The 25436-nt window shown below is 47.1% G+C and overlaps 1 protein-coding gene across 2 annotated transcripts in view; it reads right to left on the reverse strand.

Moving 5' to 3' along the window:
* Window positions 1-10502, reverse strand: part of RIMS4 (regulating synaptic membrane exocytosis 4) — a 62552-nt gene extending 52050 nt beyond the window's left edge. The window contains exon 1 of one of the 2 annotated variants that reach the window (XR_003922787.1): window positions 10206-10425. Coding sequence is in view for 1 of the 2 variants with exons in the window: in XM_030009875.1 (XP_029865735.1) it covers window positions 10206-10302 (97 nt within the window). In the remaining variant the exon portion in view is untranslated. Of the gene's footprint in view, window positions 1-10205 lie in introns of both variants that reach the window. The other variant, XM_030009875.1, reaches the window with a different exon arrangement.
* Between the last annotated feature and the right edge of the window lie 14934 nt (window positions 10503-25436).

Genomic DNA, 25436 nt, shown 5'->3' on the forward strand with positions numbered 1-25436 from the left:
TTAAAACAAGCACAGACTCGTCAAAACTATGTTCATTGCAGAAAGCTTGTTTTTATCTCAAGGCACATCAGGTAATACTACCTAACCTTTTCCTGCTTACTTATATTGAAACAAAAATCCCAAATCTGGAGGGGATGCAACTCTGGACTATGTGATTCACAAAGGCAAATGTACGGGGATCAACCCACACAAAATGTGTGGTTTTTTGACAAACATACCAAAATCACCATCAAAATGTAACACTGGGTTGCGACAGCAATTCCTGCAATTCCTTCTGGTTTTGGGGGAACTGGGGGAAAGCAGAATACTGACAAGCCTCAGAAGTTAGTCTGGACCACTATCTACCTTTATCATAAATTTAAAACTACTAAAAAGGTGAAAGGGCTCTGCAGAACTGCTGCAGAGCAATCGCTCTAATCCCAAGGGCCATTGGTGAGATTTCATGGCAGGTAGCAGGGCTTCAGCCAGCAGGATGGCAGCATGAACTGAACGTAAGAGACAAAAGAAAGCTACCGGGTCTGATTTGTCATGATACCATCATCCGGAAACAAACTGACTACAGCAGCTGGAAGTCTAACAGGCATTAGAAAGAGGAAAAGCCTTCTCATTTATTTTCCTGACAATTTGATTAAAACCCAAATATGGATATAAAGCAGCAACCTTAAAATCATGAATCAAGTTTTCCTAACTCTTCACTAGTGCTGTGATGTCATGCATCAAATAAAAGAAAGGAAAGGTAAATAATAAAAATAAAAGAAAAAAACCACCCACCCACACAATCCTTCCAGGATGCTGAGAAGTGCTAAACAAGGAGCTGGATTTCCAACAAAAAAACATCTTAATCTTCTTAGACATCTTGGCTGCAACACAATTAACATGTTTTCCATCCACGTGGCAGGATACATTCCCTGCTAACTGTAAATACACATACTGCTGGTGGGCAGCTGGCAAAAGTCCCACACCACTGGGAAACTGTCACCACTGGGAAACATCAGCCTCATCCATACTGTCCATGGAGCCGAGTGAGGGGCAGGCTGTGCCCACACGCTCCTGTCTATTGGTGACACTGCCATTTCCTTACCAAGGTGGGTCGCTCTGCAGGTCTGACCCCATCAACAGCTGAGCTGTTGCACCTAAGAAGATGGTCAGCTCCAGAGAGGGACACAATCACATGTTCCTTGGGGAGGGAGACTATAACCTCTTAAATCAGATCCATCAATGTGAAATACCATTAACCACAATTATCCTTATTCTAGCTACTAACAGTGAATGACATCTCAACAGTCCCTTGAACCGAGCACTGCAAAATGAGGCAATGAGAAAGTGCCTGAAAAAACAGGCCACTCCAGATGCACTGAAAGCAAAGGTTTTCACAGATGCTGCACTTCACCCATGGATCCTCAGTTACAGAGGATCTCCTCCAGTTGCCAAAATCATCCACAAAACGGTGCAGTATTCCTGGAGCATGGAGGACAAAGCACCTTACCACAGCCATTTACCCCACCTCTCAATCCCACAAACATCCCAGCAACACAGGTCTTGATAAACAACAGATACAGAATTCAGAGTGATACCGATGGAATAAAATAATTCACCCCTCCAAATCAATACAACGAAATTCAATAAAGGCATACGTAAAAAGTAGTAACTTCAGAACACTGAAAAAATTAAATGCACAAATGCCAGAAAGCAAATGAGTAGCCAGGCAGCAGTCGTGCAGAGAATGATCTGGAAAGTGGCATGGATCACACCTCAAATGCAAGTCAGGAGTGGGGACACTCTTGCAGAGCACTGTGTGTATTTATAGGAATATCGCACATAAAGTGTGCGAGACAGTTATTACTCCCTGCAAGGAGCCAGACAGCAGCCAAAGCACTGTCCACACTGCTCCTCCTGCAAGATCCCGAGCCCAGCAACAAGGCCAACATGATGCTTGGAAAACTGCTCTATGCAAAAAACTCAATCAGGCTTCTTTGGTCCAAAAAGCAAAAGGGGGAAGAGGGATGCCAGGCAGCAATGGTTGTGATTATGGCCATTTCCTGGCTTGGGATTATCTGCACAGGGAAGAACAGTTTTGCAATGTGAAGAGTTGCTCTGAAGACAGCAGCGGTCAATTGTTTCCCATGTTGCTGGGAGCAGGACAATAGTAATCCTCTTAATTTCCATGGAGATTTAAGCTAAATTTTAGGGTAAACTGTCCTTCTAATTAGGAATAGGATAGTTACTTAAGGAGCAGACACAAGCAACTCCTCAGGACCCCTTCTACCTCTAGATTCGTAACAATAAGGACACACAGACATTAGCACGAGGTCCTCTTAGTCATAAAACACTTTTGAGAAAAATGCGACATTCACCTGTGTACACGCTGTACTCTCCAAATCGTTGCGCACTCAAGCATTTTAGACTGGCTTCTGCAAGGCTGTACGAGTTCTTTGTGTATTGGACAAAGGTGATCTAACACTCTAACGGCATGAAGCTGAAACATTACCTGCCACAGTGATTTAACTGTGGCTGGATTTGGTTAAAAAATAGGACTGCTGAGCTTTGCTGTATTCCTACATGAAGTTAGGCTGTACCAGGGCTTCCCAGCTTTTACATGCATGCTGTTTTGCAAAAGCAAAGCCACAGATATAACTTAAATGCAGATCCCAAGGCAAGCATAGTTTGACAGCAAAAGCAGTGTGCCTAATTTTTGCATGTCATCAGCAGATGATTTATGCAATAGCACCTACTGAGGCATCATTTGTGTTGCAGGATCCTTATCATGACACATGTTCCCATACAGTATAGCATGGTTTTCACACCCTCTCCCAGAAAATAAAACCAACCCCCAAAGGAACATCATTTGGATAGACAGATATTCAAATTGCATTGAACAGTTCTGCAGAGACCAGAAATCCTTATTCAAATATGCTAACGGTGCTTCACGACAGATGTCTGTGGGGAAGAGGAGAAGATGGCAGGGCTGAGAAGCCTGTGTAAGCCAGGTCTCACTGCCCCACTAAAACACATTAGCAACTTGCAGACCGTTTCCTAAATTAAAATGTTCACATTTCTAATCTAATTGAAGGCACTCAAATATGAGCAGATAGTGCTTCAGAAAATAATTGTACAGATAAATTATTCCTCAAAACAACTACTCCAATCAAACTTAATTCTTCCCTACACAAAGCAGATACATACATTCTGTCAAACAGTAATGTTGAAGCAAAGTAGTTACAGCATTTCACAACTTGTCCTGATGTAGGAATCTGACAGAGTAAAGATAATTTTTTTAGCCTGGAGAACAGAGTGCTTTTGAATTAATAAATGTTGCATTAGAATTAACTTCACATGAAATAGCAGTAGGGAAACAGTCTCTCCTAGATAGAAAGCTTTCCAGGGACAGACTCTTCTATTTGGAAGTCAACTGACAGCAAAATAAGAGAAAAAGATATCCTTCCCCGGGTGTGGCTGGCAGGGGTCACATAGTACCAGTCCTCTACAACCCCTGCACACACAGCTGGAACGTAACATCATCCTCCGAACACCTATAGTGTACATCAGGCCAGACACAGTCACCTTTGAGGGAAGGAGACAGTATTACACTTTCCCATGACTGTGTGTGCTGCAAGAAGCAGTGCTAAGGGGACAGCACAGTGCCACCATCAGGAGGCCCATGACCTCATCCACGTCCCCTCTCCCCTGTAAATCCATACCCAGACGACCACCAAGGAAATTGTCTATGCAGCACACCGTGGCACAGTACTTGAGATCCCAGGGCTAGTCGCTACCTCTCTTCTCCCCCATCCTACATCATTGTTTAAAACAATTCCTCGGCCTACAGCCAGCACCAGCATGAGGCACAGGTGGATGCTCCAGGTTGGGGCGTGCTGGACGACTCTGCCAAGGCACCCCATGGGAGACGGGAGTGGGTGGCAGCTGGTGACCCAGGAAGGCTGCCCGCCACACTGAGTGCTGACCAATACCACGTCACCCTTCCCCTGCGCTCTCCCATCTGTCTAACCATACCCATCTGTTGGGTTTTGCCACAGACTGTAAGCTCTTTGGGACAGAGACTGCCATTTTACCTTGCATTTCTACAGGCACAGTGTGAACTTGGCCGAGGACTACGGCTCTCGCGTGCGGCCGCAACACCAGGAGAAACACAAACGAGGTTGAGGTTTCAAATCACTTGTTCCTAGTGCTGACTCATTCACAGGGTTCCTGCTCTGATCTGGTCTCACACAGCCACAGGAGAAGACAAAACCCATCCTCCGTAATTGTAGTCTACCGATCACATACGCAGGCAACAGATCCATAGAGCAGAAAGCTGCCTTTAGTGCACATGGGATGTAAGGAACAGCACAGCTTGTTCAGCTCTGCCCTGACTAGGCGCATCCGCTGTTTTAATAGTCAGTCATTGCATTTATGATCTAGATTAACTCATGACCGGGTGCGAGACCACCAATCTCTGCAGGTATTATCTGCAGCATCTTCTTTTAGGCCGTTGGTCCATTTCATACGCTCTCCTCTGATGAAAGACTGATTTGACAGCAGCCCTTCATAAAATTGTTCAAATTTTTATTTCATTTTAATCCATTTATGAAACAAACATCTGCTCATCTAGTGCTAGAATGTGCCCAGCAGGGAGAGAAGCATTTCTTACAATCACTAGGATAACCTACGGCCAAGGATACACCCCTTACTGCGCAAGAAAGAGGAAAAGCCATGGCTTTTGCTGCCTCCTGCACTGGCCAAGAATGCTGGCTAGGTGCACAGCAGGGATCAGGCCACAGGCAAACTCTCTACATACTTGTATATTCCAAGACTGATTCAGATTTGTCCTGCAGCATCGCTGGGGTAATGCACTGCCAGATGAGCCCTAGAATCTGTGTCTTTGCAGGGTTACAGGGATGAACTATCATTTCATTTGTAAAAGATTAACAAGAAAAATAGTTAACATTCCAGCTGTGCAAATAATTACCCTTGTCCCCTATATGTTTGCCATGCGAACATGGTTACCTACCTAACAAACAACTAACAAAACTGGTTAGAGGCTTACAACACTTCAAAGGTAACTTTGGATGAAGCAAAAACAGACTAAACACCAAGAAGACATAACATGCTTGATACATATACATTTTAAAAATATACAAATGGACTAGTTAAGACTTGAATCATCATTTTCTTTAAAAATCATAGGTACCCCAAGCCAATATAGTGTTGCAATTGAGAAATATCCATGCCAACGTGAAAACACACATAGGGGCTCTCTCTATTTAATAACTTTGTGACACTTTAATGTTTAAAATTACAGAGAAGTTCAACAGATAAAACCCAGACAAAACGATATTCTAAACTAAACTACACGTCTACAGCACGTTCTTCCATGCCAATGTTTCAAATGTTTTTATCAATCCATTAAATTAATATTTCACATAGCTTCTCTTCAAAGCAATTGATCATAACACAACGCATCTGCCAGTACTTGATAGCATGTGAAAGCAGCAGCCTAGACTGAATTTTATCTCTAGCTCAACTCTTTTCTGAACGAGCAGCTGACACAAGGAAGGCTTATCATCACTATCTAGGAGACATTTTGACTTTGGAAACCATTTTCTCTCTGCCAGACACTTTGTTCCAGCTGGCTGAGACATGATTTGATTCTGCTGTCTCGTAGCCAGGGCAGAAGTCTGCCAAACTGGAGAGTCCCTGTGCTGGGGTCCTGACCCGCAGGACCCTTACACGTCCCTTGCAGCTATTCTGTACCTTCTCCCACTTCCTGATCAAAGCAACCCTGCTCTTCAGACTTGCATGGTTATAAGATCCCTCTAAGGAACACATGTGTTTCCCCTTGTGCAGGTGCTCAAGTCAAGCTTCAGGTAGCTGCATTTGCAGTATGACCCATGGCTATAGCCTCCCAAACATCCAAATCCGCATCCCTGTCCAGGCACGCCTCAGGCACCTTCTGCCAGTGCAAGTGGGTGTCCTTCCCGAGGAAACCAGGATGTAGGATGAAACAGAAAGGAGCTGGTGCATTACTACATCTCACTCACTTAAGTCACAGCACAGCTGGAGTGCACACTCAGGCCTGAGAAGTTTAGGCACAGGGGCTTAAGGAAACCCTATCCCCTTCAGCGATTTTTGGCATTTCCCTACCTTTGTTTCTTTAGGCATAGCCCTTGTCCTCTGTAGTACACAAGGTCCTTGTCTGGAAGCTCTTACCTCTTCAGAAGACTGCTTCTGGCCTCCCAACTCCCAGCAGGTCCACCACCATTACACTGACTGTCCCTGCTACTGAAACCACCTCCTCTCTCCTGCCCAAAGCTCGCTGGGCTTTGCATGTGCAGCTCCAAGTCAGTTGCTGTTGCTATCTACCAAAACCTCTCTTTCTGTTCTGCTTTAGCCAGTTCTCCAAACTCTGTCCTCCACACCTGGAGCAAGCTGGTTCTCCTCCATGCAAGCAAACACACCCCCCCTTTAACCTTAAGGACGTACCTCATCCTGGACTGGGCATGGCTGTGCTAAGGCCACTGTCAAAAGTGGATTTCATACACCCTCACTCCACAATCCTGCAGTTTTAATTGCGAACTGCACCCAGGACTCACAAGCTGCCTACAAAGCAGGTCCCCACAATCATCATGAATCCTCAACACTCTATTTTTAACCCCCATGCACTTACCACTTGGCAGTTTGGTCCCCTCCGACATGTCGTCACACGAATACCACCTCACTGACTGGCTGATTCCAGCCAAGACCAAGACCAAGCGTATGGCAGATCCTCAGGACAGCTAAGACTTGCGTTCAAACTGTTAGAAATAGGCACCAATTTAAGGCTGACATTTCTAGAAATGCACACACAAGGAGTGCATGAATTATTTTATCTCTTTTTAGCCTACTACTCCATAACTGAAAAATCATCAGAGCTCAGGATAGACATTTACATAAGTTAAACCAACAATTATGATGATAATAACTGCAGTTCCAAAATCCTTAACTTCACTGACATTGCTGGGGACCTCAATGGAGCAAAGATAGCAGCACTCAGCTAGCAGGAAGGACAGCAACATTACCATGTCGAGTTCAAAAGAGTTATTAACCTAAAGTCCTTACACTATTGAGCACAGACAGTAATTTCTGTTATTTCAAAGCCCCACTGCAGCTGACTGGTGATCAGAGCCCAGTGTTTGCTCAGAGTATCCTCTTTGTATATGCAGCTGAGGAATGAAAAGGGCATTACAACATAGGAGCGCAAGTCCACATCTACCTCTTTGGAGAGACAGGCACATGGCCCTATTTGCCACAGGACGCATCTGAAATTCAATCACCCTCATGCTCTGGAAGCATTCAAAAGAGATCCAGTTTCTTGCTCCAAGTCGTGTCGCTATCCTACCTACACTGGCCTCCTGCTTCTGCACACTGAGATGTTAAGTGGGCACAATCTGCATCCACTTCATTGCCGAGAACTCAGTCCGGACATGCCTGGTGGTATGGCAGGCAGAAGAGCTGTGGAAGATGAGAAGAGTCTTCTCACCTAACATCCAGAAGGTAGACAGTAAAAAAAGAACAAAAAGGCCAAGGCCAATATTTTCCTTTCAAAAAGGAAATATTCTATAAGTAAGAAATAAGCCATTGTTCAAGACCACAAGTGGGAAATACCAGAACCCACAGGTATCACCAGCATTGGCCGAATGTGGCTAACTGTTTCCACATCACCATGGCTGTCAGCATAGGTACTACTGCAAATTTCCTTTTACACTCCTTTCATATGACTCATCCATAGTAACTTAAATGAAACACCTCAAGAATTTTTCTTGTTTGTAGATTTAAGCTCTCATTAGGCTGTTTTCCCTTTTCAGAGGAAAACGTCACATTTCCTTTAAGCTTGGCCATTTATCAGCTCCTCTCCTTTTTCTGTAGGATGACTATTCTCTTAAAGATGTGGTTCTCTGCTTCAGACAAAATGGATGATGTGTCTGTTTGAAATAGGATTGTTTACTTTGTCAATGCTTGTGGGATCAATTTTTTTTTTTTCCCTGCCATCTCCTGTGAAGAACATCTTGCCAAGTGCAGTATTCATCTCCCTGAATGAGCTATCAAGATCTATTTTTTTGACACAAATGATGCTGCAACCAAAACTGGTCAGAATCTCTCTCAATTTCAGGAGCACGCATGGGTATGAATAATACAGAATCTTGTCTGGCACAATTTCAGCATTTCTTTTATCATTTCTCTTTCATGACTTTTATTTTCTTGAGGAAAATTATATGCCTGTATTTTTAACGCAAAAAATACAAAGCAGCACACATTCTTTCTTGCTGTTTGCTCATATGTGTCTGAATACACACTCATAGGCACAAAATACAGGAGCAATACTGCAATGTCCTCAGTGTACTGAATGTTACCCCAAGCAGCTTTACTAACGAGACTAACTCAGGCAGGTGAGATCCAGTAATAAGCTGCTGGAGAATGAGGTCTTAATTGTAGATTTATTTAATTCAGAGACAAGTACTAAGAGCAGCCTATTAACATTCATGCATGAACATTCAGTAAGTGTGAACAAATACAACTCTGTGCAAAAACATTTTTCTAAGCGCTGGAAGAGAAAGCATTCACTTAAACTGTCACCCTGCTCAGAGCAAGAAGGGTCAGACACTAGGGAATGAAACGCTGTTCAAGGCATTGTGTTGGGTTCTTGTACTCAAGCATGTCTCACTATCAATCATTTCTGAAGCAACAGTGCTGAGACTTCCCAAAGCTCCTGTTATTGCCATGTACACTCCCCAGCATTCGAACCAAATATGAAGTGCCAATAAATCAGCAAAATTTTGAGAACAAGGTTTTAAAAAAAATACATTCGTTGGAGGATACAATCTCCTGCCTGACACACCTTCACAATGCCGATGACAATCCTAGGTTAATCACACAGATGATGAATTTATTCTTACGTCAGTTCCTTTAAAAACAACAACGTTACAGGTGTAGCAGCTAGCAGGCTGATTTGCCCATGTATTCCTGCTGGCATCTGCACATCTTGGGATGAGCTGCTAGACAAAGGAGCATGCCGGCATTTTGAGGGATGCAACCATGACAGACAGTCAGTGTTAAAATACACCTTAGTTACCAACTTTCATTATTTACCAGTCAGAAGATTCACTTTTAAGTTCAGTCTCTGGTACAGCGTGTACTGTGAAAAACACCCCTCATTTGTAAATGAGCCGCCAGGAACGGACAAAGCGCTTATACACTGCTCTCCATCCACTCCCTCCTATGTTCTCCCTACCCATGCAGCTGCTGTGCTGCCCTCTACTCCCAGCACCTTCTCCAGCACCCAGGGTCCTTCCTTTCCCATTCAACCCAATTTCTTTCCTACTTTTCCTTACCAGTGGCCCTCTTTTTGAAGCTTGGTCGTATTTTATGACCACTGCCAACTCTTTGAGGCCAGAAAGGTCTTTATGAAGCGGGCAAAAATCACCTCATCCATTCCAAAGAGGTTTTGTCCATGTTTTGTGATCTAATTCGCCCTCGTTTAAACAGAATCCCTTTTATTCCCCTCTCCGAAAGCAGCATGGTGTATTGTGCTAACGACTCCTCAGAATAATTAGCCTGAGAGTTCATCGTGTATAAATCAGTGGCAGACTGGACACAACGCCCAGCAGAACGGATGCCTTCTCCCCAAGCGCTGCCCTTCACCACCTTACACCGCTCGGCGCAGGAGGAGGACTGGAGCGTACGCCGCTCCATTTGCAAATACCCCAGTTTTGCTATCGATTAGAAGAGGGAACGCGTTTCACCGTCATGAATAAATTCTCTCTTTTAATCTCCGCAGGCACACGCTTCCCTGCACAAACCCTTCAGCACCCCAGCCCCCGCCACCCTGCTGCACACAAACCCCACACAGAAAACCTGCCGGGGGACTCCTTACACCCCAAACCCACGGCGGGGTCAGGGCTAGCGCCGGCAGGCTGCAAACCCCCCCCCCCCCCCCCACACCCGCCACACCGCCCGAGCCTGCGCCCCCCCCCCCCCCCCACTCCCACGGCACCCGTGGGTGGACACACACACACACACACACTGGAAACCGGCCCCACACTTTGCCCCCGGCCCTCCACCCCCCCGCTTTGGGCGCCCGCCCCACCCCTCGCACACCCCCAGCCCTCCAGCCCCACTCGCGACCGAGACCCGCCGGCCCGGCTGCAGCCCCACCGCCCCCCGCCCCGTACCCGCGTCCTCCTCGTCGAAGCTGTTCATGCAGGGGAAGTAGATGGCCAGGGCCTCGAAGGAGGCGGAGAGGCTGAGGCGGCTCTGCGACCGCTCCATGAAGAGCCCAGGTCCGGGGGCGCCGCCGGGGGCCTCGCCCGCCGCCGCCGGCGGCTTGGCCAGCTTCGCCGCCCCATTCTTCACTCGGAGCACGGCCCGCGGCGTCTTGGCTGCGGCGGGGGCCGCGCTGAGGCGGCGGGGCGAGGCGAGGCGAGGCGGGAGCGCAGAGCGGCGCGGCACGGAGCGGAGCGGAGCCACCTGCTGCCGCCCGCCGCTCTGGGGCCGCCCCGCCCCGCCCCGCCGCCCCGCCTCACGCCCGCCAGCGCCGCCGCCAATCGCCGCCCGGAGGGGAGGGAGGAACGGGCCGCGGCGGGAGGGGGCGGAGGGGTGGTCGGGGGCTCGTCGCCCCCGCCGCCATCTTCCTGACGGGGCCGTGGAAGGGGAGGAGGCCCCGGGGAAGCGGGACGGGCCTTCCCCCGCCCTGCACGGGGCCCGGCGGCTCCTCGCATCGCCCCCTGGTCCTGTGTCTGTCCCCCAAAATAATCTTGAGACTTTAGGGAGGTTTCTTCAAAAGGGGGAGGGGGAGATAAATGACACTGGTGTAATTTAAGGAGCTGTCTGGCTCCCCAGCCCCACAAACGGCCATCTCGGGGGGCAGCTGGTCCCCTGAGGCAGACACGGGGTGGGGGGGTCCTCAGACACCCAGGGAGCCTGCAGGCTGACAGCGATGGGGAGATGTATCCCTCCCAAAGGCATGTTCCAGCCACTGCCCCTATCAGAAGGCCACCTGTCTCCCAGAGAAGGCTGTTCCCAACCAGGCCACGATAGCACTTAATTCCATGCATTAAACTTTCTCCCCTTTCCTCCACCCCCATCCCAAGGGTCATTGTCATCACCACCCACCAGCAGAACAGTCTTCTCCCAGCTGTCTCTCTTCAGGCACAAAAAAAACCCCAACCCCAAAACCAAAAGCCACTTGTTTCATAGAGTGGTTTGGGTTGGAAGGGACCTTAAAGATCATCCAGTTCCAACCCCCCTGCCATGGGCAGGGACACCTTCCACTAGACCAGGTTGCTCAAAGCCCCAGCCAACCTGGCCTTGAACACTTCCAGGGATGGGGCATCCACAGCCTCACCAGGCAGCCTGCTCCAGTGCCTCACCACCCTCACAGTGAAGAACTTCTTCCTTACATCTAATCTAAATCTACCCTCCTTCAGTGTAAAGCCATTACCCCTTGTCCTATTGCTACATGCCCTTGTAAAAAGTCTCTCTCCGCCTTTCTGGTAGGCCCACTTTAGGTACTAGCAGGCTGCTATGAGGTCTCCCCGGAGCCTTCTCTTCTCCGGGCAAAACAACCCCAACTCTCTCAGCCTGTCTTCGTAGGAGAGATGCTCCAGCCCTTTGATCATCTTGGTGTGCCTCCTCTGGACTCACTCCAACAGGTCCATGTCCTTCCTACGTTGGGGGTCCCAGAGCTGCACACAGTACTGCAGGTGGGGTCTCACGAGAGCAGAGTAGAGGGGGACAATCACCTCCCTTGACCGGCTGGTCATGCTTCTTTTGATGCAGTCCAGGATATGGTTGGCTTTCTGGGCTGTGAGCACGCATTGCTGGCTCATATTCAGTTTTTCATCCACTAATTGCCCCCAAGTCCTTCTCCTGAAGGCTGCTCTCAATCCACTCATCACCCAGCCTGTATTTGTGCTTGGGATTGCCCCGACCCATGTGCAGGAACTTGCATTTGGCCTTGTTGAACTTCATGAGGTTCACACGGGCCCACCTCTCAAGACTGTCAAGGTCCCACTGGATGGCATCCCTTCCCTCCAGCATGTTGACCACACCACACAGCTTGTTTGGAAGTATACAAGCTCCCAGGCAGAAAGCATATAGACCAAGAGGTTTTCCTTGGTGGTCGATTGGAGGATTAAATTAAATTGGAAGACTGCTGCCTGTTCCGGGTCAGCATTTAAACCAGTTCTGCAGCACACTGCTGGATAGGTGCTAGTGGGAACTTGGGGTGCTCCGTGAAGAGAGTGAATTTTAGATCCTTCCCAAAGGCTAGCTTCTTGCATTTCTTTTCTGACAAGCCTTATGGAGAATTACTGGCTCAAAAGTACCAGCTGTCCGCAGGTGCTGTCTATGGCATAGACATCACAGTATCACCCATTCCCGCTTTGGGGAAAGAAACCCAGCATATCCTCATTTATTCAGTGCAACAAAACCTGGGATAGGATGAGACAGAGCATGTTTTCTGGCAGCAGATTTGTCTTCCCAGCAAGGATGCTGTCCCCCTCAGGGCACCAAGGAAGATGTTCCTCATGCACTTGGTCTGTCTACTCATCATGATAACCAAATGCCATCCCACTGAACACAAAGCGACAGGCCTGTTTGTGCTATTCCAAAAATGCAGATTAGAGCCCAACATCTCCGTAAGGAAAAGCGTGGCTAAAACAAGTATACACTGAGTGCTGCGGAACAGCCGCCTGAAGTGAAAAAGTGTTTTCCTCCTCCAGTGCTGGAGCCCAGCTGCAGGCAACCAGACGATGACCAGACTGGGCATCCTGGGGTCAGTCATACCCAGCACGTGGCTCAGCCCCACTTGAGCTTCTAAGCTGTAATAGAGCTAGAGGCCTCATACTTTAAAATACTGCTTTTGTTTTTATTTCCATGCACAGTAAGCAACATAAGAATCATAGCCCATAATATTACCTGTACTCTTCTCTCAAACAGTTAATAAATCAACCCATTAAGAGTCTTCCATCTACTGAAAACCCTACCAGAGCTGTAGTGTATTTGTGGCTGCCAGTGTCAGGAAGCAGCAAAAGCAGGGCTGCTCCCAGGAAAGGGGAGCCAGGAGCAGCCCCAGCACAGGGCAGGAACAACCCCAGCAACCAGGCACAGTCCCACGCCACAGGAGGCAGAGCAGGGTGGTGATGGCAATGGGTCCTACCAACACACCACCTACAAGGTCAGCCAAGGAAAGCCAAACACCCGTTCAGGAACAGATATGAGACAGGCTCACCTACAACATGGCCCAGGCAAGAACTGAAGTCACCCAGAGTTGGAGGTTAAATGGAGCTCCTGGCAGAGAGGGTGAATGTGAGCCCCAGATGAGGCTCAGCAGGGCAATTAAGGCCTATTAGTGAACTCCCAGCCCTGACATCTAGAGTCTTCATTACTGGTAATACATCCAGAATAGCAGAGGTCATTTGAATATCAGACGCCAAGCTGAGTTTGTAGGGCTTCCCAATAGAAAATACATTTTTTAATTAAAAAACTAATCAAATTTTGCTCTGGAGTTAGTGAGTTACAAGAATTCCTTCATCAAAGCTAGGCTGGGCAGGCAGTAAAGCAGAAGGAACAGAATGAACTTATTACAGACAATGATGACTCCAGGTTTGAGTTTTGAAAGGCAGGGACATCAGTGAGGAATGTATTACCATATGTTTAAGAAGAGATTTCAATAGCACCAATCAAGGCATTAGCAGCAGCTATAGGGACAAATCCAAGTGCATTAAAGCTGTTAAGACAGCTCCTGTCTACCAGTCCTGGCAGCATATTTGATTGGAGGAGCAAAAGGCATCTGTGAATCAAAATCTGCTTCCAGGTTCCCAGACACAGGAGCTACCTAGAAGTGCTGAGAGCTGCTTTCTATTCATTTAAAGCATGTGAGGAAAAATGTAAATGGGGAATAGAAATTTAATCTCAACCTTATGCTGTAGTCATTTAAATGTCTCTTGTTTCATTGCATCTTGAAAGCATAGTGATGGCAGAGGTACCAGTGCCTAATGGGCAGCACAGGCCTGTGGTTTGGATAGCTGATCACTATCCCCAACGCTCTTCTCTGGCCTTTGCTTTCTTCATTGGTGCACAGGGGCTGAAGACCCTTCTGCTTTGAGTGCTTTGAGATCTACTTATGAGGTGCTGAGAAAGACCATCAACATCACCCACATCACTGTTGTGCACCTTTCTCCAGGCTCTATCCATCTGCTGGCTTTCTGTCCTTCTGCAGGTGCAGTTCGAACCCCTTGCACCTGTGCAGCTTCTCAGCACCACTTGGTCACATCTTCTCAATGCTCCTTTTGTGCATTTTTTTTCCAAGCTGCCTCACAGTTCCTTCTTTACCATACCTGTGGGACCAGCCATGCTCGACTCCTTTCCTGCACCCTTCTGCTACAGAGGGGCTTGGACTGAGTGCTGTCAGCATCGTCCCTTGGCTTTGGTGTCATCTGCCTCCATTTGCCTGCTACATTTTGCTCCTCAGGGCAGGGACCAGCCTAATTCGTGTACTGCAGGGCTCTGATTACTGGTTGGGCCAAAACTTCCTAAACCAAAACCATCTGCCTTAAAGTGAGACAAAATGTATTGACAGCTGGAAATCAGATGGACAGTTAAAGGCATAATGCCCTCCAGATGCCTGGAGGAAACAGTTTGTTTTGGCTGCCTGTTTAAGGGAAATAAGGATTTGCAGTGAAGCTGGAAACTGTTAGTCCATAGGTGTTCTTCACTGATCATCATGGACAGAAAGATCCTTGGGAGAAACTTAGAGAAGTGAGGATAAGCAAGGAGGAAGATTCCTGTGGTGGTGTAAATAAGCTGAGAGTGCAACCAAGAACAAATAAACTCAAAGATTTACTACCTCCAGAACAGCACGTCTGTGGCTGCTCTAGTGGAAGTGGTTAATTGATTGTTTCCCCAGTGAAGCAGGCTCTGACTGATTGAACCATGGAAAGCTCTGATGGATTTTTCCTGCTGGCTCTTTCTCTTCCCACTAGTCACATAGCTTATATTTTTGCCTTGAGTCTTAGGTATCTGGGTCAGCCTAGGAAGTTAGTTTTTATATACTGAAGTGAGAGGATATGCTGCCCTCTCCCTCTCGTACTCCCCTATGGTTCTGTGCCTGTTTGGAAGTAAAACCAAACTCCCTGGTTTGTGTATGTTCCTCTCTCTGCCCTGTCTGCCCACTGCTTGCTCAAAAAAGAGTTCACATGCTAGGAGCTCAAATGCAGCAGAGAAACAAACCCTACTAGTGAGAACACATCTCGTGCATAAATCTACTCAGAGTAAATACAGCATCCCTAAGGGTAAGGAGAGTTGAGCTCCTCCCTGTATCATACTACCCCTTCCTTCCTCAGGGCGAATCTGATGCTGGAGCCTGGCAGTTCATAACTGGTAGTACGCGATGTTCTCCAGCTCCCAAAAGCAAACGCAAACCTGATCATCCCTGCTCTCCAGAGCTCTAACTGATTCCCTTACCTGATCTGAGTTCCTCTTGGTCTTTCTGGGCAGGCTGGAGGGCAAGAGGTGAGACGTGCTGAGCAAGGATACGCGTAACCAGTGAATAAACACTGCAGAATGGCCTGGCATTGCCACCTCCGGCCTTGTGGCATTGCATCAATACGGGATGATGCTGAGAGATACTGACTCACGTGTCCAACTACACCAAGTACCACATTTTCACTGGGCTTGGTTGTTGTATGCTTGTATAACAATAAGCATTTTAACTTACTTGTTATTTCTTGTTATTTGTGTTGACTGATACCCTGAAGAACCAGGCACAGTATAAACACAGAGTGAAAGCCTTTCTTTTCCCCAAGTGCTCACTGTCTAAGTAGTCAAGACAAAGAACAGAAGGCAGTATAATTTTTCTTATACACGTTCAGGGTACGAAGCATGGGAGTTTTACTTGGCTTGCCCAAGACCACATAAGGAAAGCCTCTGTTGGAGCTAGGAATTGAATGCAGATTTCCTGCCTTAATCTCAAGACTACCTTCTGCTTTTCACTAATACAAGCAATATTCTAACATTAGCAAAATTACATCGTAAGCCAGACAGGCTTTTACAGCATCCTTTGCTGCTTGGGAACTAGGCAATCCAGAAGTGCTCCGGTTTGTTGATAGCTCAACCACATACATACCCTGCCATGGCATAGCAAGTGCTGCCCTAAAGAGCTAGCCAGAACACTACGCTGTGTGCACAGTGTAGTTCAAAATACACTGGATTTATTTAAACCCCAAACCCCATCTAGAAGCAGATTTGTTTTCAGTCTTGCTGTTCTTCCACCCTTCTCTCCTAATATCCTGTTGTCTTAGAGTCACATCTCTGTCTCCCTCTTTAGCTATCAAAACCAAGCCCACAAAGGTGCTAAACCACTAGTGAGACAGAGGCGACAGGATGAGTAATGAGATGCTGAGCTGTGAGCCATGGGTCCCTTGCTAGCCCTGCTTCTCATATTTGTCTAGCCAGCCTTTTCCCGAGGGTTAAGAGAACTTGAGGCTTCATAGCACATGCTGCGCTCTGTTTTTACTGTTGGCATCTACTAAATCTGGACGGGTTCAGCCCACTCAATGGCTTCCAACCCCTGGGAGCAGGAGTGTGGGAATGGGTTGGGCACTGCCATGAGGTATAACTCAGCAGACCATCTTCTGCTTCACTGTGCCTTCCCAAATGTTGCAGTTTTGGTTGGGTTTTTTTCAGTTCAGACAGCCAGGATGGGTAAATGCATGTTAAATCAGGCTGATTCTTTTCTGATGACTAAAATGTGGACCCAGACTTATGAAGTGCAGGGTAGCAGTAATTTGCAGACACATATTGTCTGTTGCAATATTCAGCCACGAGCAAAAGGGATGAGGAAACACCTGCATGTAGAAAATGCTGTTAAGAGCAGGTACTTGCTTATCCACTTCCCTGATTTATCATAAACACACCACCACCTCCCCAGGGGTGATGCTATTCCCCAGCTCTCCAGGCTGGGAAATGCTAGGCACAGTGAGGAAAAGCTTGAGAGACCTTGGAAAAAGAGGATGCAAGAGCAAAAGCAAGAAGGAGGCCAAAAATGCTGAACTGGAGGAGGCACAAGAGAAGTAAAGAACTGGGGAGATTAACCAGTGAAAAGAAGATTTACAGCCACAGGCAATTTCAAGAGAGCTAGAGAAATGGACTTGGGGCACATCCTATGGCCAGGAGCAAAAATGAGACACTAAGCAGGAGCTCATGTAGAGGAACAGCCCATCTAGCTCCTCTAAAAAGCTTCATAAGAGAAAAGCCCACCTGGAAACTCGATCAATAGCCATAAGCATCTGTATGTTAAAGCAGCAGGTTGACTGGCCACAAATGATAGAGGGCTGCAGCTCAGGCAAGTGGGTATCTGTCATGCATGGGTGTGAAAATTAAGAGGCTGCTTTTGAAAACCTGAACCACGGTGTCTTCATCCTACAGAGCATCCTGTAGAGCAGACATTTTGTGGAAAATATCCCAAGGGTCTGGGAGAGGGGGGGTAGCAGATTGTGGCAGAATGAAAGCATGGATTTGTGCAGACAAACCACTTCCTTCAGTCCTTTCATTCATACCCGCTTATGGCGTTGGCATTGTCACAAGTGGAGGCGATGCTGGGAATGACAGGTGGAATTTAGTGCATTTGAATTTTAATCAGCAATTATTGTAAAACACAATAATGCTTCAACTGGTGGGTAATTTAGCTCCAATTCCAAAAATATAGACTCATCCACTCTAGCTGTAAATTTCCAACCTCTTTTCTCCAAGCAAACTAGCATATAGAAATGTATGAATGATAACCAAGCAAAGTAATAATGGCTGGAGAATTAAGATGGCTCAGAACTATCCAGCCAAATTACATAGCAATAGTATGGCACCCATCCCAGGCCATGCTTAGAAAGATTCAGGCTTACTTCTCTCACTGACATTAAAAGGACTGTGTCTCCACCTGATTCCCCTGTGTGCACACACAAGCTTATGTTTGTGTGTGTGAAAGGAGAGTAAATGTTTAAATACTGTTGTAACGTCAATATTCAGTGCCAAGACTAGGAGGTTCTGCTACCTGTGCGACTAGACCTTTTCCTGAAGGGAATACAGAAGATAGACATCTCATCTCTCTGATATTAGCTTCTGAGTTTGAAAATGTGAATCTAGCTTTTTAGCTAAGGATGCATTTGTGAGCTGCCCCCACGTGCTGGAGTTCGGCAGCCCTCAGTACGGAACAGCTCTCAGCCACCCCTGGGAAGCATCCCATAGCAGGGACCACCCCATGTCCTGGGCAGCCCCAAGGCAGCAAGCCAGCTTTACAGGGCTTGGGGAGGTCAGCCTCTCAGCGGGAGACCAAGAAACCCAGCAAAAAAAGGACATGTGAGCTCTGTGATGCAGCAACTGGCATGCTGCTGGCACTCGAGCTAACTGGGAGCTGATTTTGTTTGGGTTTTGCTGCAGTCTGTGGCATAAACCCTCCCTTAGAGAAGATACCTCTTCAGCAGCTCAGTGAATGGTAATTTAATTTAGATTTAATGCTAGGATTTGGGTCCTTTATTTGCCAGAACATATAATCATGTGGACGAAATGTTCCTCACTGCAGCATGCCTCATCTCAGCATTTCTGCTCCCTCCACAGGAGTGGCACACTGGGGTCATCAACGCTGCCGAAGTCAGTGGCTTTCGGACCACCGTCTGGTTTGCACACACTCTCTCAGCCTGGGAGGCAACAGGTTTGCGAAATATCTTTTTTAAATGAGTCTGCTGAGTCTGTAATAAGAAGAGGACAGAAATAATCCTGTGCGTGGCTTCCTACAGATGGGCTTTAGTACTTGTAAACGTTGTAGCAAATGGATTTGCTCCTGGCTTGGATAGACATTGACAGATTTATAGAATGAGAGGTGATGCAATATAGCAGCTACAGCAAAACTGCATCTTGGAGGCAGAAATCACTGCAAGCACTTGAGGGTACTTCAAGGGTGTTGCCATCTTGTGCCTGCACCTGTGCTGAGGCTGGTCTCAGCCAAAAAGGGCTTTTGTGTCCCGCAGTGTGGGGCAAGACACTAGAAGCCAATGGAGAAAGGGAAAAATGCTTTTTCTTCATCTCAAAAGCCAGCAACAGTTTGGTGAAGTGTGTTTGTATTTTTATGGCACTGCCACAAAGGCTGCTTTTACCCTTTTTTTTGTTTTGCCTTGCCTTTTCCCTCCCTCTTCCTCCAGGCTGCGATAACTATGTTCCAAAATGAAAGGAAGATTCACTTGTCTGCGGTTACCAAAGGGGCTAAATTTGTTATACATTATGCACATACTTCACGATGCAGCATTTTTTGCTGAACTTGAGAGGAATAATGTTACATAAGAAGCCCCTAACAGATTGTTTATAGAAGACTATACAAGACAAATAATTTGAAGCTGTGACTCAAACTGTGTAACTACAAAATGAAGGCAAAACCAGTTATGATCAACCAAGTGATAACACAAGTTTTATCATAATATTCTAAAACATTGCATCAACTTGAAAATAAACAGAGATCTCAGTAACCTGCCATAGTCTTCACCAGCAAGCTCACATTTAGCTTCACAACTCTTTTCTGTCTTCTGACATAACCCATCCTAAACGCAAAAATATGTGCTCTACCTTTCAAAATGCCTTATCTATATATGCCATCAACAGACTGCTCTTTCAAGTGTTATAATTCCTCCCTTAATTCTCTAAGTATGGAAAACTATAGGAGGAAATGTAAGGGATTTTGTTTTGGGAAGAATGTGTATCTTCTGAAAGTTTAAAATTAAAGAAGCATATGATAAAATTCACTACAAGCATATCTTGGAAATATATTTTACATTGATTGCTTTAGTAGTTTCAGAGCTATCATATTTCTTATCATCTTTCTATGAAGATACATTGGTTCTGGTAGTACCAGTAAAGACCCAGATAATGTTTTCATGTTTTTACAAAGACTATATTTCACACCAAGTACTTGAATATATCACTCCATTTCTTATCTCACCAGTCTTATTTTTATTCCCCTCTTCACATTTGATTTCAACTTTTTTTTTTACATTTGCAAACTCATCAAATCATTCACCTTTGTCAATCTTTTTGAGGGCATCATTGTCAACATTCCTAATGCAATTCAGACTGGCTTTCACACTTTTTGCCAAGGAGAATTCTTCAAGTTCATCCAAATTGCTTCCAATCTTCAAAATATTAGGCCCACTCATTCAAAGACTCAGTGAAAGTACTGTAAAAACAGTTTACCGTGTTTTTTTACTTTGGCTGCCAAAAAGACTCCCTCACTTTCAAGTTCAACTATTAAAGTGTTTATCATTATTGCCTGAAAATCTGCCCTTTTTTAACTTCAATTCTTACCATAAAGGCTTGATGTTCCCCATTTCACAGAGGTACTGTGTTCAATTTCCTTGACTCTAGTGGAAAACATCTTCAGTTTGCTTTTGACAAAATGGAGTTGCAGCAGTGATTCAGGACTGCTGAAAAACTGCTTTAATAAAATGGGATACTTGTCATACGAAAGAAAATATGGTTTGAATGCATCTTAGAGGTCAATAAATCTGCTGCTGGCTGGCTGTAGAGATAACTACCTTGTCTTACAAGGTCCAAAAATTGCTTTTAGTTTATTTCAATAAAATTGTGGGGGATGTAGAAATATGGGAAGGAGGTATTCACCACTGATTATGCATCAGCATGTATTGTACCAGCATTTCTTTGGATCCCTTGTGGACTGGGTGGACAGTACAATCCCCATCCTGGAGGTTCAGGTTTAGAGGGTTTTTTAGTTTTGTGAACATCATGTTTGTTTCTCTCCCTCCTGCCTGTCTAAAATTCACATCACAAAAGGAGGCAGGAGTTTTGTTTATGCAGCAGTGTCTGCCCAAGGTGTTAGTGGACTGGTGACATGCTCCTCAGCATTTGTACCAGCTTACTGTGGGGATCCAGTAACTTGAATCCACTTTAATTTTTTCATGAACAAAGTGCCTAATTAAACTTGTATGTGTCATGATCGTATGTGTCCACTCTGACAGAGATGTACCCCATGCCATTCAGCCCCAGGAACTCTTGTGTTTCCCAGGGCTGGTGCACTGACTGCGCTCTGGTTCCCATGCAACACCCCTGCACCACTGCCTGCTCCAGTTTTAGCTTGAGCACAGAAGAGCTCTTTCTCCAGCAGATGCATTGCTGCCCTGGGGCAGATCACTTATTGGAGCAGTTGCGTATTTTTTCTTTTCAAGGCAAATACACTCAATGCTGGAGCCCTGGACGGACTCTGGAGGAGGTTCTCCCCCCATACACACTTGTCTCAGTCCCCAGCTGATGGCTTTGCAGGCATCTGCCCAGCTCCCCTGTGCCAGGGGTTCTACTCCCTAACAAGGCCACTTTCCATAACGCCAGCGAGAGTTAGAGTGCCCTTACACCTCCAAGTGTTTGAAGGGAATATGAAATACTGACATATGAAGAGAGCAGGTGTTTGGGTAATGGAAGACCAGGCTTAAGCACAGAGCCCTGAATTCCCTGAAAACTCCCCTATAATGGACTTTGCAGCAGAAATCTGTGCACTCTGCGAGCTTTACCCCGGCCCCGTGGCGTTTGCTCCCATCACCCAGGTGCTGAGGGAGCCGCAGGGTGCTGCAGCACTCAGCTCTGTTGTCCCCACCTTGTTGGGATGGGGCGCTGGCGTGGGCAGCGTGGGAGCACTCCTGTCCCCGGGTACATGCCGTGGGTGTTACGTGCATTGATGCGCTGGAAGAACCTGCCCGGTTCTTCCTCATGCAGGAGACAGAGGCAGGGGTTGTCTGAACACCTCTAAGATATCTGCTCTTATCACATCACGAGTCCTCTTTGTCCCTCTTCAGTGCACAACTTTATTCTGGAAGTTGGTCCTTGATAAGAGGAGGAGCATCTCCTCACAGATAGCAGGGTTTCCCTGATTTTGCCTGTTTTTCCCAGGTTTTAGCTAGCCCTGGGTCACCTCCCTGCTCTTCTGCTGTGCCCCCCATGCACACACAGGGAACCAGAGGTGAGCAGGGCTGTACCAGCACCGTACCAGGTGGGGTGCCTGGAGAGGCACTGCCCCCCTTGGCTGCCAGTCAGAGAAAAATCTGGAAACTGGATCCATCTCCAAAAGACTTTGATTTTTTAATTTGCTTTCTGCTTGATTTAGCTATTTTCTGAAACAATCTCAGCAGTGAAAAGCCTTTTCAGAATAGAACAGGAAGGTTTTCTTTCTCCTGAAAACGCTGAAACAAGATGTTTTGATGCTGCCAGATCTTTTTGTTTGTTTGTTTCATTTCAAAACAAAATTCCAGCGAAATGCAGTCAATTTTGTGAAGTACTTTGATTTTGATGGGTCTGTGTATGCTGGCTTAAATATTTTTCCGGCTATCTCTATTTGGGAGAAGCGGGAGGGAAGGCAGACCAGATGTCGTGCAGTGCGTTGCAGAACTGGAGATCTGGCACCCATCTGACAAACAGCCTTAGGAAGTGTGGGAACATGGTGTGGGTGCATCCGGGGCTTGTGAAGGGACATGCTAAGGAAGAGGGAGAGTCATGGAAACCAGTCTGATGACGGGTCCGTAGAAGCCACTGATGGCCTGGCTCTTGTACATGCTTCTGGTGCTGACTTTCCAACTGACCTCAAGCAAATGCCTGTGGCCCAGTGACCTGTAAGAAGGCAATAACACAGTGACCCCTCAGACCGCTGCATCTACTGAGAATTTAGGCTTTTTAGGGCTGTGACATCCTTTTGCATTGCTATTTTGAACAGCAGCCTCATCTAGGTTGCAGGCTCTTTGCTCTGTGCAAAGCAAGCAAGAACAGTAATTGCCTGGACCTGTGAGTTTTTGTTAAGACAGGCAGTGGCAGAAGAATTTAAATGCAGATCCCAGCATCCTGCAGACACAAAAAGAAATCCAGGCTTTGCAAAGTCAAAGAGAAGCCATTTTGTCCTCCTGGGAGCTACAAAATAGGTTGGGATGCCAAAAATAACCTGCTACTAGTTATAGATGCTCCAGCTCTTTTACCGAGACATGAAAACTTGAGCTGGGTTTAATACAAGACACTTGTTTAGTGTCACTGTGACCTTCTGCAGATTTCCCACCCCAGCCCTAACCAAATTACAGATGAATCCATCCTGTTACTTACTTGCTTTATTCTGGCTTTTGCACTGAGCTGGGCTCATGCTGCAAAGCTTCCTCAGTGAGATTCTACTTGTTTTTGTAGTGGCTCTGTTTCCTCCACTAATTCATTTGCATGAAAACCTGGTTCCCAAGTGGTTCGTCCATGTTGTCAAGGAACGGAGAGGAATTCGGGCTCCAGTTCTCAGAAACACCCAAATGAAATGGGAGCTTCTCACAGATGGATTCGGGGCTTGGGGTTGCTCCTCCTATCAATTTAGGGTTGGACACCCAGCTGTCTTAGGATGTTTAGCAGTTTCACACCTGCATCAACAGAGCAGCAAGCCATGCCAAATCTCAGAGAGAAAATATTTGGCCCTCCTAAGAGGGTTACAGCCCAAGGATTTTTCTAAGGGATTTATCTAAACTGCAAATCAAGCTGGCAAATTCCTCCTGTAGAGACCATTCTGTTGGACACAGGGAAAACAGAAGAAATCATCTGAGCAGGGCCACAGAGGTGGCCTCACCCTGGGGGCATTCGGGTGCCTGTAGTGCTGGGGCTCAGTGCTGGAGTGAAGCGGGGAGCACCCACGCAGGGTCTTGCAGCCAGTTCCAAGCCCAGCTCTTCTCACCCAGTGCCCAGCCTCGCCAGCAGCAGCCGAGTGTGCCAAAAGCCTGACTCAATCCCACCAGAGTTTGCCTGAGCCAAGCCAGGGTGGAGCATCTGTGTGTCCTTCCATCCCAGGACGTCCCTCTGGCCCTCAACAGGAGGGTGATGCCTCCACAGCCCTGTCCCTGAGCACTCTCAGACCTTCCTGTGCAAGCACAGAGAGCAGCTCCAGGCTCTCTCCATGGAAGTGGAGGAGATTAGAGGCAGGAGGTGAAGGGAGGGAGGGGATGAGACGTGGAGGTTGGTCCTCCTCCTCCCCACCTTTCTTGTTGCAGCTATTACCTATTTCTCATGCTCCTTTCTAGTCTCAGGAGTGCCAGACCCTGCTCTGTGTTTTGGATAAACTGTGAGCTGGATGGAGGCAGTGTTTCAGTTGGGGATGGGATGGCTTGGAGGAAAGATCAACAGTCTGATTGATATTCAGGGCTGGGAATGATCATGTCTCCTGTTTGCTCCCTCTGCCCTCACTCCTGCAGCACCTGAGTGGAGGTGAGAGGAAGCAAAGGGGGTCACCGGAACAAAGAGAGATAAACAAAGGATTATCTTTCAGGCAACAATTTATCATTTAAAGCCAAAGCAGAGAAACAGTTTCCCATCTAGCACAGCATTTAAACAGACGGACTAAACCACTTCAGTGGTAAGTAGGTATCTCAGGGCTCAGAAAACCCATCTGTCCATGGCCACAGGGCGATTATCCTGGATGGCTCAGGTGTTTCCAAGGCCAGATGGCCAAATCCCTCGCTGTAGCCACTGCTTTTATTGTTTTATTTATTTGCACAAAGGGCCAGCAATGCCTCTGGAGGATGCCTGCAGTGGTACAGCCCCTGCCTGAGGAACAGATGCTCTCCTGGCGAATCATTTCTATTTGCAAGATCTCACATCAAGAGAGCAAACATGAGCCATTCCTGCTGCCTTCACCCCAGCCTCCTCCTCTGTCCTCAGCTCTGCCCTGGCCTTGCCACTGCCAGAGCTACTATATTGTTTCAGTGTCAAAGCATGCAATAACTGGTTTAGTCTTCTGTGGATTTGTCTGGTTTGCTTCAGGCAGAGCTCTTGCTTCATCCCGGTCGTGTCAGAGGTGGCACAGAAGCCAGCGAGGAGAGGGGGAAGGCTGAGGTGGTTAGCATTGCAGTCTGGCAATGCACATTCATGAATTTTCTGAAACCAGAGAAGGGGCTGTGGAGCAGTTTGTTAGGAAAAATCTCCAGGTGAGGTTTGGAGGGGTACAAGGGGTTTGCACCATGCCTGGGAGGTGCCGGGTTGGAGTCTGCTCTGCTACACCACTCCTGTGAGCAGCCCAGCTCTCCTCCACTGCTCCCTTCCCAAGCTGCCGTCCAGGCCCAGTGGGAGGTCAGGGCTGCAGGGAGAGGGAGGTGGCTCCGGGCACATTGCCCCGTCTGTCAGGATGTCTCTGTCACAGGGGTACAACAGCTCCATAGCCATGTGGCATCCAGTAAGCACGAAAGCATCTTCCCTTTTCTCCTCCACCCAGGAGTTTCATGGGCAGCGGGCAGGTCAGTGCTGGGGCAGCCTGCTCGTCTGCTCTGAAACCCAGGCGAGAAGGAGGAGGAGGAGAGCTGGGAGCTACCCAGGGGCGGCTGATGCTGCTGTTGCCGTTGGTAAGCTGTCAG

Source organism: Aquila chrysaetos, chromosome 3 (genome assembly GCF_900496995.4).
Source record: "Aquila chrysaetos chrysaetos chromosome 3, bAquChr1.4, whole genome shotgun sequence".
Taxonomy (NCBI): Eukaryota; Metazoa; Chordata; class Aves; order Accipitriformes; family Accipitridae; genus Aquila; species Aquila chrysaetos.